This window comes from Nothobranchius furzeri, chromosome 11 (assembly GCF_043380555.1).
Source record: "Nothobranchius furzeri strain GRZ-AD chromosome 11, NfurGRZ-RIMD1, whole genome shotgun sequence".
Classification (NCBI taxonomy): domain Eukaryota; kingdom Metazoa; phylum Chordata; class Actinopteri; order Cyprinodontiformes; family Nothobranchiidae; genus Nothobranchius; species Nothobranchius furzeri.
Window position 1 is genome coordinate 21,970,455 of NC_091751.1, and position 13,829 is coordinate 21,984,283.

Sequence of the window (13,829 nt, forward strand, 5' to 3'; positions counted from 1 at the left end):
GAAATTTTTTCATATTTTAAAATTTTCTTGAGCCAGTATGTGCTAAAGTGACCGTTAACAGCAGTGGTATGAAGTTCCCAGCCTGGAGGGCCGGTATCAAGCACGGTTTAGTTTTAACTCCGTTTCGACACACCTGATTTCAACCAGCAGGTGATTAACTCCTCAGCATTCCAGCGTCCCGCCCGAGGGACAAAACCCCATTGCGCTGGAAATTGACGGGGTTAAGCTTCTGCAGAGCCTGAACTGCTGCACAGGTGATTAAACCACTGAATCAAGCATATTGGAGCAGAGAAACCACTAAAACTTGCTGGATACCGGCCCTCCAGGACCGGAATCGAATACTCCTGTTTTAGAGGGTTAATGAACAGCCACCCAGCACACATCGCACCCCTTTGGCCAGAATGTTCCACTTTCAACTCCAGACTGGCAGTTGGCTCTGTTGGGACTCAAACAAATATTGAGCTGACATACCTGGAGCTGCAGTCTGCTTCCAGCACATTTCCTGCATGTTTTAAATCAGGAACGCAGCTGATTTATAACATGTTTATTGCCAGACTTAAAGTCCATTTTAAAAGAAACGTACAGATAAAAGAAAAACACAAGAAAAGAAAGGATACCAATTAACATTAATACCAATAAAAGTCTGTATAAAATCACAGGATATAACTGCAGTGGAGGTAAGGGACAACAAAACTAACTAGTTGAGATAAATCCACCCAAACATTTTAACCAGTGCATTCTCAGCCTAGACATACAATGAGAGCAGCTCACAGTGGGATTTGAGAGTGCAGCTATAATACTATTGGAAGACTCTTGCAGCCGTCTCATAAACTTGAACATTAAATTTCTTAGAAGTGCCTTAAATGTGCACACGCTCACAGAAACACACGTTTGACTAGCACTGCCTCCCCTGGGAATTTTGAGGAGGATTCTCGTTGCATCATTGTTTGCCACTTGTAACATGTGCAAGCTAGACTTGTTATAGAATGACCACAGATGTGCAGTATGCTTTAAATAATGCCACTTTAACAGGTGTGGAACAACAGCTGAATGTCCGTGCAATGGTGTCTGCTTGCACATATAGCTTGCAGCGCTGCCTGTAAATATCATCATCGCCGCTCATATCGGCTGTGATAAAGTGTCCAACATATTTCATCTTCTCACAGACTGCCAGACTGTTGCTGGACAACTTAAACACAGGAAAATTAAGCCTTTTATCCTGGGTGGTTCTGTAGATTAGAACAACACTTTTGCTCGAGTTATATTTTAAATCATATTCCATTCCATACCCAGTACTAACATCTAGGAGCTGCTGCTGCTGATTAGTTCAGTTTAGTGATGAATCACTCATGCAGACACTGAGGGTGGTTTCCAGGAGCACTACTCAGCCTAAAACAGCTCTGTACAGCGTGGCTTGAGTCAGCCCATCTGAAAGCAGGTTTGTTCCCACGCCAGCTCCATGAAGCCCCTAGCCAATCAGCGGCCAGAATCACGATACCGGCCCAACTCAGCCTTGCCAGGTACCTCAATGGAGCAGGGACTAAAAATGGAGGGAAAATACCAAAGCGTGCCCTTGGAAACCGTGGTCGGGCTGAACTGCATCGGTCCGAGTTGCCCTGAGTAGAGTTCCTGGAAAAGCACCTTAAGGCTGCAGAACCAGGCATACCAGCTCTACTAACTCCAACAGACCTGACCGGCAATCTGAAGTTGCAAGTGTGGTATTCTGGCCACAGAGCGGTGAGGGTCTGAGTGACGTTTCATTCACCATGTAAAGGGTCATTTTGGCACATACTGGCTCAAGAAAATGAGTTCAAAATACAAAAAAGTTGTAAAGTATCACTTTAAGTTATCTTGGTGTCGTGGTCTGGGGTGAGTCCTCCTCTTTCTTCTAAGGCCCTGTCCACACGTAGCCGGGGATCTGCCAAAACGTAGATATTTTTCTACGTTTTGGCCTGTCATCCACACGAAAACGGATCTTTTTAAAAACTCCGGCCAAAGTGAAGATCTGCGTTTTCTCCGTTTTGGGTGTCTGCGTGAAGACAGACAAAACCGGAGTTTTATGGTCCGCAACGTCACTTTCCGCGACAAAAAAATGCTGACATCACGTGTGCGACCTGTGTTTACACTAGCCGACAGCATGGATGCCCTCAGAGCTGCGCTCGCTTTATCAATTGTCCAAGCGCTTTTTGCTTGTTTGTTTTTGCAAGCTTGCCTGATTTTTGTAAGCTGCCTCTTCTCCAGATTTCCACCACCACCTTTCACACCATCCTGCAACCTACCGGACCAGTCCCGCTGTCTCCCAGCCGCTCCCCGGCTGTCCACTCCATACTGACCTTACCTCACCGGATCCTGCTCCCTATTCCGTGCTCAGCTCCTCCAGTCCTCCAGCAACCTGGAAACCCAGTCTCCTGTGATCCAGCAAGTGTGTGTCTGTCTCCCACTCCTCACGGACTACCCCCAGACCAAGCCTCCCTCCCTTCTCTGGTTTCCCCTGGATCACAAACTGTAAGTCTCGACCTGTACCTCAATTGTCCGGATCGTCAACATCCACTAACTCTTCCCCCGTCTCTAGATACCCCCCACCCCCCCACCACCCCCCCGGAGCCCCAGCTGGACTTTCCTGCTGCGCTTTTAGTTCACGTTCTATAAACCTTTTCTTTTTTTAACCATACTCAGACTCTGTGAATGATTCTGCATGTGGTGGCTCAGACACCTTCCCCCCTAACATGACACTTGGTTTGACAAGTTTTTGTTTATATTTATACATTGTTTTCATTTAGTTCTCAATTCTCTCAACTACGTAGCTTTAGTAGGAGGATGTTTTATCTTTAAGAAGCTTTATTCTGTAAGTGAATAAATATGTGGGTGCATATAGGACACACCCAAAGTCTTTTCTGGATTTGAGTCATTTGGATGTGACGCAGTGATTTAACTATAACGCTGTTGGCAGACAAAGCAGAAATGTGATCAGTAATTCTCAGTTTTTACTGTGATAAAAGCTGAGCCAATCAGGGGATGGGTGCGCGTGTCCAGCAGCAACTTTAACGAGCCCCAATGAAACGACTCATTCTGAAAGGTACTGAAAATGTCAAGAGCTGGTGAGATTGCTTAATTTAAAAGGGTTTTGTGCAAAAATCTTCATCTTCCTGTTTTGTATAGACCACAAAATTGTTCTAACTTTAAAAATATAGTCGTAACAAACACGTCCCCTTTAACATGTGCTTTTGTAGCAGGAAGTCCTAGTTTACAGTTCTCCAGTCAGCCCCAAGGCAAAATGCACATTGCCGTACATGAAGCATTAAAAAAGGCAAAGCGAGGTTTAATTTATACATTTATTCTGATCACAACTGTACAGGAGTGTATCGTCACAGCAGAAACGCAACCTGAACCTGACCGTGGAACAACAGCCGTCACAACACGTCCAGAACTCCAACAGAAATGTACAGGCTCAGATCATTTCAGCTCAACATTTAGATTCCTCTTGATTATCATCATAGTTATTATTATTCACATAGAACTATCTGTCTTTCAAATATCTTTGTTTTAAAGAGCATAAAAATACAAGTGGACGTTTCACTAGGATGAAAACTGGTGGCTGATCCACCGTCTTGGCTCATATGAAGGGAAAACACTGAAAACTGGGGGCGTCGGGAGGAGTGAAGCCAACTTATTACAGCTTACCAGATTTCTTTGTTATTTTATGTATTTATATTAGCTCATACAAGGCTTTGCAGTAGTTACAGAAGGTTGCAGACATTTGGGGGTTGACTTTTAGGGTTAAATCACTCGGACATCACTGACACAAAGGGGCGTGGTCAAAGAAATCATGAAGCTGTTAAACAAAAGGAATAGATAAATACGAAGGCACGGAGATTTGTAGAATAAACACCAAATTTAGAAATAATGGTGATAAAAGAGGAAGACGAGAAGGAGGTTAAGTTGATTAAAGGCAATTTTACTAAGCAAACACTAGAGGGCGCTTTAGGAGCGCCTGTTTTAAACCTATGTGTGAATGTTGATTGGATGGGCTATAAAGCCTTGAAATGTAAAGAAACATATTTTTGAAATCACTGATGTGTGGCACACTTTAACTTCCATATACAACGCATCGGCATCTGCCCCTTTTTACGGCTTTTTTTAACATTGTCGCTACGTCTGTCACGTTTGCGGTGTTTTACCATCATTTCCACATCCATCACGTCCCAGAGAAGGTTAAACCAACATCAAACCCAACGTTTGGAGCTTGTAAACTCCACACACCTCTCGTGCAGCACCAGCTGTCAGATGCTGCAGCAGCGTCCATCTTCCCGGCTGGATGAGTGAATTTCTTCATCAGAGTCAATATTCTGCTTCATAATCAGAGTCAGTCATTACCAGACAAAGTGATCAGTCAACAAAGACCAGACCTGCCGGCAATTATACGTTTTATCTAATATTTGCGCTCTTCATGCTGAGCGCATCTCCTCCTCTCCCTGACTGGGAGCCTCTCAGCGGGAGGCGATTTTCAAACTCTAAAAACTCCCAAACTTTGCTCAGCCTGAAGGTTCCACATCTCCACTATCTTCTGGTGTAAAGTAGTAACTTCATGAGGGATCATATTTGTAGATGAGACTCGTTAAAGTCAGCAATGAGGCGTTGGTGCTTATAATGAGTAAGTCCCAACACTGACAACAACGTACTGAAACATGCATAAACAGACAGATCGGTCCCGCCTACTTACACTGTTGGTATTTTTTAAATATGCAGTAATCGTTGATGGCCTTTTTTGCTTCATCCTATATACTAGCAGCAACCACTTTGGCGCCTCTGGAGTCTGTTTGTTTATGTCATGCTGCATTCATTGTAATTGGAAAAAGGAGCTTCAAGCGCGAAACCTCCGATTTTCTTTTCTTTCTGGCCTTAGTTGGGGGATGGGGGGGGGGGGGGGGAGGACAGGACGGATCGGGGTCGATCTGAATCTGGGGGGACAGATCGCCCCCGTCCCCCACCCTATCTGAGTGCCTACCTGCAGTTAAGGGTGTCGGGTAATCACACAGAGTTCCTGGCATTTTATGTTTTTCCCTCTCCCCAGTCACCGCTGGTCCTTGGCCACTCCTGGCTGACTCTTCCTAACCCACAGCTGAACTGGAGGACTAACCGAATAGAAGGTTGGAGCCCAGAGTGTTCACAGACATGCCTCCGCTCGGCCTCGCCAACCCTCCGCAGCCCTACGGCCCCTCCTGTAGAGAAGATTGATCTATCTGCGGTGCCACCGGTCTACCATGATCTAAGACAGGTGTTCAGCAAAGATCGGCCTTCCTCACTACCTCCACACAGACCATTCGACTGCAGCATAGAGCTGTTGCCCGGGGCTCCCCTCCCCTCCAGTCACCTAGAGCATGGAGAGCTACAGCCAGGAGTTTCTGGCCGCCGGACTGATCAGACCTTCCTCTTCACCTCTGGGAGCTGGCTTCTTGTGCCAAAGAAGGAAGGAAGGAACGCTCAGGAACTGCATCAACTACAGGGGTCTGAATCAAATTACTGTGAAGAATAAGTACCCTCTGCCGTTATTAACCTCCACTTTTGAACCCATTCAGGACGCTTCCATTTTCAGCCGGTTGGACCTTAGGAACGCCTATCACTTGGTACGGATCCGTCAGGGAGACGAGTGGAAGACGGCATTCAAGACGTCCCTTGGACATTTTGAGTCTCTGGTAATGCCATTTGGTCTGACAAACGCCCCAGCTGTTTTTCAGTCCCTTGTGAACTCAGTTTTGGGGGATCATATAAACAAGTTTGTGACCGTCTACTTAGATGATATTTAGATTTTCTCTAGGACTATGGAACAACACATTCAGCATGTTCGGTCTGTTTTACAGCGACCACTGGAAAATCGATTAAAGCTGAGAAGTGTGTTTTCCACGTTTCTACGGTCAAGTTCCTAGGTTTCATCATTGATAGCGGGCGGTTGAAGGCAGACCCCGAGAAGGTTCGGGCGGTCACGGAGTGGCCCACACCAACGACCCGTAAACAGTTACAAAGGTTCCTGGGATTCGCAAACTTTTACAGAAGATTCATCAGGAACTAGACAGCTGCCCCATAGACCAACGTAACTTCTATTAATCAACCTTTTGTTTGTTCCCCAGAAGCCGAATCTGCTTTCCAGGGTCTGAAAAGGAGATTCACTAATGCTACCGACCCGACCCCCTACAACAGTTTACTCTCGAGGTGGACGCCTCCGACACCGGGGTTGGCGCGGTGTTACAAGTATCTCCATCTGACCATCGTCTTCATCCATGTGCCTTTTTCTCACGTCGTTTAACCCCTGCAGAGAGTAGGTACGACGTGGGTAACAGAGAGCTTCTTGCAGTAAAACTCGCCATTGAAGAATGGAGACACTGGCTTGAGGGAGCAGAGACACCCCTCATTCCAGTGTTTCCCCTCAACTCCCAGTAAGTCTTTTCTCTGCACCTTCCTAGTTAAGACTTGCCTCCCTGGACTCACCCGTATTTGCTCTCCCCTTCCCAGATGCTGCGCTCCCGTTCTCAATCCCACTGGACTTCCCAGTGCACCTTCAGGTTCCCTTTTACAATAAATGTATATTTTCCATCATTCTGTGTTCGGGTTGTGATTCTGCATGTCTTGGGTTAGACGCGTTCCCCAGACCATGACAAGTCTTTGTGAGACAGGCAGAAGCAGAATGTTGCATAGAGTCTCGGCTTGTCAACAAGTTCTTCATTACATGTGAAACCTCCGTAGCTAAGCCATACAGAACTGAACATTTCTGCGTGAACCCCTAAGGTCTTGTGGGGTCTTGCAGGTCGTTGGTCATTTTGTGACCTTGCAGTTTGGAACGCTTTTGCTGCAGATTCCCTTCTAAAATGCTCCCGGCGGGATTGGGATGGGAGCTTGCGGGTAAAACGTGTTTATTGCTTCACACGATGCATACACATCCAGTGAAAAGGCTGGGTCGGAGCAAAACATCTGGATTATAGGATTTACTGCTGTGCTACCGATTTTCATCTGTTTGGTGTCTTTGATGGTGACCACCCACAGTTCCAGTCTGGCTCATCGCACTGACTTTTTGAGGCAGACACTTTCCGTCAGTGCTGCTGATCCCACAGCCTTGGTTCACACACCACTAAAGTGCGCTACAAGCCTCAAATATTTGATATCAGAAGGGACTAAAACGTGAGCCGGACTTCAACACCAGCAGAAACAAAGGCATTTCAGCTTCCAGATGTTCTGAATATTTACTGAAACGTTACACTTCAGACTTGTTATTTTATTAATACGTCCATTAGGACAATCATTCATTAAAGCTGCCTTGATGCAAGAAAAGAACCAAAACAACGTATTTGTCTCTAAAACTCTTTTACACATCTACTATACTGTGTTGTTTTCATCAACGATGACTGATTTGGTTGACGCCGAAAACGAGATGCTGACGAGCTAAAATGGGCTCTTTGGTGACTAAAACATGACGAGATGTGCAGGAGTTTCTGCTGACGAACCGAGACTAGACGATAACTGGTCAGATTCCTGCTTTTTACACCAACAGCATAACAGTTTTAGCCCGTCTACACGTTTACGAGCATCACTGTTGCTGCTCAAGATCAGAGATGAGTTATCTAAAATAATTCTGTTGGCTCGTGGAAACTCACAACACTTAGTAGATTCAAAAAGTTCATTTTGTCTTCGTTATAAATCAAATTACTCTAATTTCTTTTTTTAAACACAAACGTTTTGCGGGTTTAAAGATGGTTTATCTCATACCTGCTGACAGTTTCGACTGGAGGCTTCAGAGCGTCATCGGACTTATCTCCATTATTGAACCACGCCCCCAGACCAGCTGATAAATGACACAATGGCCAAAAGTCAGATGACGCTCTGAAGGAGACTGAAGCCCTCAGTTGAAACTGTCAGCAGGTATGAGATCAACATCTTAAACCCCGCAAACTCACAACACTGAAAACTGTGGAGAAACATTCATGTATTTAAGTAGGTGGACTTTACCAGAATACACACGTGAAGACATTAAGCTGGAGGTCTGAAAACTCAAATAATTAATTCAACAGATTATTTCTATTGAAATATTGTGTAGAATAGACTACAGACTCCGTTCTGTTGAGGAAAGACAATCGTACATTTCTGTTGTGTAAATCAACTGAATGAAGCACAGATCTGCATCATCGAGTTATAAACAGTGGTGATTATCAGTCAAGTAAAAAACGATGCCAATCTGGGGATTATTGATTTACTGGACAGAATCTGGGACAGATTGTGTCCCATAGTCCTAAAGTAAATGATGCTGGAATGAAACTCAGTCCAGTAGCTCAGAGTGCACGTCTCACACATGAAAGCTGACAGAATTATTATTCATGTTTTCAATTATCATGTTTTATTCTTTTATTACAAGTAAAGATTGTTTCATTTATGCTTAAACAGTTGCTCATGAGACTTTAAGGGTGTTAAAATCTGACCTAATGTGACCCAAGGATGACCTGAGGAGATCTGCTGTTCTGTCAATTGCTGACTCGTGCAAACTGTCTGCTACTCATCGTGTGATGAGACACTGAAAGTTCTTTGTGTAATAATGAATGCTCTTTGTGTGAAACTTGCAACAATTAAAAACTGAGAGCTGAGTTTTCCCCCTCCCTTCAGAATCAGCTCTCAGGCATGTAACTAGGAAGCTCCCAAACTTGTAATAAATAGAGGTGCTCGGATTTCAAAGGCCAGAATGGTTTGAGGAAGGGTCAGCTCAGTGGAGACTGGGTTGGTGTGGCCTTATTCAGTTCTCCTCGAGCTTAAACAGAATTCTGACTTTTGTGTCTCTTTCCCTGTATTGTGTTGTTATTTGGTGTCTTAGGTGCTTAAACCTGACAAAAGCATTTGTTAGAGAATCATTCTGATGTTCATTTTCATTTTTGTAAAAGTTAAGACAAAAAAACTCTTTGTGGGCTAAAACCTTATGGAGTTTTTACTTTTACTTATATGTGTACTCTGGATTAACTTTATTTAATCTCTGTGTGTGTGTGTGTGTGTGTGTGTGTGTGTGTGTGTGTGTGTGTGTGTGTGTGTGTGTGTAAACCCCCGTGTAACACAAGGTCACACAGAATCACCTGAACAGGTGACGTGTTTTCTGTCTGGTGACGTGGTGTGCAGCCTGTGTTCAGGTAGTCATGACCCTCCTGGACACACACTCGTTGATCTACACGAACATATGATGGTATTTTTAGTGTGTGTGTGTGTGTGTGTGTGTGTGTGTGTGAGGGACGGGACGCCCTTATAGCAATTACCAAAGCTTAATCAAACATTTTTCCACAAAGTTTTGACCAAGTTTGCCTTATGATGATAAAGTTTAACTTCAGTTCAGTTGAAAGAACGACGATCCTAAAAGCAAAGTGGCGAGCGAGCAGACCTCTAATTAAAACACTTTTGTGTGACGCGTTCAGGGCAGGACTTGTGTGGGGGTGAAGTGCATCTACGTATAAAACATCGCACAGCGAAGATGTAAGGGTTAAATGACCACTGATGACCCTTCTTTTTCTGGAGTTTATCTGTCTTTCTTCTCCGTGGTGCCTGAATGATTCTGGGCTTCGTGATCGAGTTTCTGCTGAAGGTGGTCAACCTGCTGTTTAGCAGGAAGAACGTCTGCTTCACACTGTTCTGACCTCCTCCCCTAGCCCAGCTTTTCTCTGTTCATGAACAGAATTTTGGACATCAGACATCGCTGCCATTATGGGACTCGGCACTACATAAGTTTGACGGCTTGCTCTTGTATCTCTGAGACGTGTCTTCAGCTGGTTCGCTGGTTCCTTTGGCTTTTCAAAGGACTTCCTACAAGCGTTTTTCTTCAGAGCGTCTCTTTCCATTCTTAGGTTTTCCATCACTTGTTGAGTCATTTCTTTAGCAAGATCCTCGTGAAGACGTTCAACCTGCTGTTTAGCAGGAAGAGCGTCTGTTTCATATTGTACCTGAATCTCTTTCTCTAGCTGAGCTGTTCTGTTTATAACAGGGTATCTGCAGGTGTAAGGGAGCCCAATTTAAGACTTTTTAAGACCTTTTTTAAGGCCACTTTGACCAAATTTAAGCTATTTTTTAAAATTAAATTTAAGCCATAATTTCCAGCTATTGCCTGGAACCGGTGCTAACCACGTCGTGAATGTGGGATTAGCCATCCAGTTACCATTAATGTTGCCATGTCTTCCCCATGGCGCAAACTCCCACTAGCATGCTCATCTAAAAATAGCCCCCTTTCACAACCAACCGAATGTGTACGGTTCCACTTACGCCAGTATCGTACACAAAAAATGCCAAACTAATTAGAAATTCACGAAAATTTTATAGAAATAAAAGAATCTTGTTTATTGGGTCTTTGGTAATTTAAGACCTTTGGAATCTATTTAAGGATTATTTGTCATTTTTAAGGATTTTTAAGGCCTTAAATTTGGAAAAGCTAATTTAAGACTTTTTAAGACTTTTTAAGGACCTGCAGATACCCTGTATAAACAGTATTTTGGGCACCAGACAATGCCTTCCTGCTGTCTGACTATCAATGGAAACTAGTCTCGTCATCGGGCCCTGCTCTCCCGGAAGCTAGTCTCTAGTCTGAAACCTGTCTCCCCTGGCCAGCACAGATGTGACTGGTGTCATGTAGCAGACTTGGTAGTCCAGTGGTTAGAGTGCCAGACTGGACACCTGAATCACTGGACAACCAAAGCCAATACAGCTGCTGACGTGCCTATTGCAAGCACCTTTTGTGGAAGCGTGCGTGGGCGGAGTTTCACTGAAACAAAGCATTTTATTTCTGGGTATAAAGTCAGGCTGATGAAAATCATTTGTATTTCAAACGAATGACATTTACTACCTTTGCCCTCAGAGGTTTAAAATAGCAGGATAGGGAGCCCTTAAGAGAATAATATTAAAATCATGCTGGTGGACTGAAAGCTATTCAGTAAAACAAAACAAGAAACGTCTCAGAAAAGAGAGAAGAAAGGTGTCAGGTTTTAAATCTTTCAGGGAGTTTTATTATTATTCAAGCTTCAGTGACCTCTCCAAAGCCATGGAGTGGATAGCACTGGTGCAGAACCAACACAGTGACAGGAAACCAGCAGTGGATGTAGTTTTTGATGGATTATAAAACATTTAGTGTGTGTGACTGCTCAGCAGCCATCCCTGTCTTTATTAAGCTAGCAGTAGTCCAGACTACTCCTGAGGCCCCGGGGCTTTCATGGCCATGCTGGCCCCGACCACAGCTGGATAACTTCTATTCCTCCTCATGCCATCCGCCCCAAAAGGGGAACCGGACCTGCGTAGGCCACCCAAAGGCCCAAGGATCGGACCTGCACTCACCACCCTGCTCCCAGGAGCTCCAGCCACACCCAGTCGCTTCACCTTGTCCAGCAGGTTCAGGTTATGGACAGTCACGCTAACGTCCGTTTGGCTCTCACAGTCCCTCCCTCTCTGTCTGCCTCTCGGCCCCGTCACCTCCTTCAGGATGGAACGCGCCGGTTTGGAGGCCAGGAAGTTGTCATAGGACGGGCTCTTGAAGTCGAAGCCTGCAGAGGTCGGCACAGACGAGGTGCCCGGTTTCGTGGGGGAGTTTGGAGGGGTCGACGGGTGCAGAGGGTTGGGATTGGACGCTCGGTTTGGGGTGATAGAGGTGCTGAGCAGGACTCCTCCACTGCCTTGATTGTGCTCCAGGCCCTGGCTCTGGTGGTACATAGCTGCTGAGATGCCTCTCTCCTGGAGAAGGCGCACTAAGCCCAGGGAGGTGCTGGTGGTGCGTGTTGCATCTCTACATGAATGAGTCAACGGTGAGACATAAATATCCATCAGACTGTAATAAATGTAACGTATGTGGTGCCTTGCCTGAGGTTGGTTGAGGACTCAGAGGGCCTGAGGCCGAGCCTTCGAGGCATGCATGGAGTAGCAGCAGGAGTTCCCAGCAGAGACATCACACAGGAGGAAAATGCAGGGACGGAGTTTAAACTAGAATGTTTGAAAACAATAGGAAGTTGCAGAACTTCTGGCCCCTTTATCAGCATCAAAGAAGCCTAAACGACAGCAGAGTGTTGGACCGTCTACATGTATTATTTAGCAACTGCCCCCCTCCTGCCAGAGAGCAGACAATGAGTCCGTAACATATTTATGCAAGGCTGTGGCCAAATGCGGACGATCAGGATCCTAAAGTGCTGGTTTTGGTGGAAAAGCTGAACTAGTGAATGAATCGGAGCAGTGCAGAGTGTCTTACCTCGGTGTGACCCGGGTCTGCTCATCTGTTGGATGGAGGATCCGACAGGTTGTAAAGGTATAGGTGGAGCTGGTGTGGGCCATGCATTTACCTGGGAAGTACGTCGCTGAAACCCAGAGACGCCATGGTCAATAATAAGCATGATGCCTTAAAGGGACACTACGCAACATTTTCATATTTTTAAATGACTTTTCTTGAGCCAGTATGTACTAAAATGAGCCTTTACAGGGTTAATGAAAAGTAACTCAGACTTCACCAGCCCCTGTGGCCAGAACACTGCACTTGCAACTTCAGAGTGTCCGGACCAGTCCCTGTTAGTCTTAGTAATGTGGAACTACGTGCTAACACTTGATTGAGCATCCAGCACATGATTTCTGCGTGTTTTAGATCAAGAACTACATTATTTGTTTGATTTAGAGATGAACCACTCCTGTAGAAACTAATGAAGGCTGAGGAGACTTTTCAGCTGTTCTGTTAAGGTGCTAAAAAGACGAATGCACAGCGGAGAGTTTCGATTTTGGTGAATTAATAACAGACTTTAGGGAGTGCTAAAAACAAGCTAAAACTACTAAGAGTGCCTTTAAATTCAGCCAGTTGACGTGGCTCAGGCATCTGATGAGGATGCCTCCTGGACTCCTCCCTGGGGAGGTTTTCAGGGCACGTCCAACTGGGAGGAGACCCAAGGGAAGACCCAGGACACGTTGGACGGACTATTGGGCCATTCCCATCTGTACCGGGTCGGCCCGGGCCGGGTAGCGTAGGTTGTTTACATATCTGGGTGGCCTGGTATTTTTCCGGGCCAACCAAGGCTCATTCTCAGCCCTCTTCTCGAGGGGGTCTGCTTCAGGCCGACCAGGGCCAACACACCCACTGCTGACAGCAAATTCACACCTTCCATTAGAGCAAGCCTCTGATTGGTGGGTAGAATCAGCCCACATGGGCTTAAGGCAAGGATGTGAGGAATCAACCGGGCCAGGCTGGGGCCGACTGGGGCTACCCGGCCCGGGCCGACCCGGTACAGATGGGAATGGCCCACAAGTCTCACGGCTAGCCAGGGAACGTCTTGAAATTCCCCTGGAATAGCTGGCCCAAGTAGGTGGGGAGAACGAAGTCTGGGCGTCTCGGTTTAGGCTCCTGCCCCCGTGACCCGACTCCGGGTAAGCGGCCGAAAATGGATGGATGGATTCATGATCAGCACTTAAACCTAATATTTATTACACGCCTGTGAATTTGCAACATTTTCATGATCAGCTAAAATAATTTTTCCTGTTTCAAACCCCGGTCTTCCTTGTGACTGTACTGCGTGAGCTCACCCAGAGCGTCCGTGTTGCTAAGGTGTGGTGACGGTGATGGAGAGGGCGGGGAAGGAGGGCCGAGGCTGGTGGGAGGCTGTCCAAGGTTGGCCACGCCCACGCTGGAAGTGGGCGGCACAGCTGGTGAGGAAGAGGCCGAGGAGGTGGGAAGATTCTGGAAGTATTGCTCTCCTGGTTCGTCCTCCTCAAGACCCCCCCACGGGTACACCTGCAGACATCACAGCAAAGAGGTCAGGGTCACGGCCATGTGTAAACAACTGTTTACACACACACACACACAC

The 13,829-nt window shown here is 45.9% G+C and overlaps 1 protein-coding gene across 4 annotated transcripts in view; it reads right to left on the reverse strand.

Moving 5' to 3' along the window:
* Positions 1-10,981: 10,981 nt before the first annotated feature.
* The window catches only part of LOC107383201 (trafficking kinesin-binding protein 1), a 15,046-nt gene continuing 12,198 nt past the window's right edge, over positions 10,982-13,829 (reverse strand). For all 4 annotated transcript variants that reach the window (XM_054746071.2, XM_070556210.1, XM_070556209.1 and 1 more), the window contains 4 exons: positions 13,549-13,756; positions 12,236-12,341; positions 11,854-11,973; positions 10,982-11,779 (listed from right to left, as the gene is read on the reverse strand). In XM_054746071.2, coding sequence (XP_054602046.2) covers positions 11,188-11,779; positions 11,854-11,973; positions 12,236-12,341; positions 13,549-13,756 — 1,026 coding nt within the window. In that variant the 3' untranslated portion in view covers positions 10,982-11,187. The remainder of the gene's footprint in view (positions 11,780-11,853; positions 11,974-12,235; positions 12,342-13,548; positions 13,757-13,829) is intronic.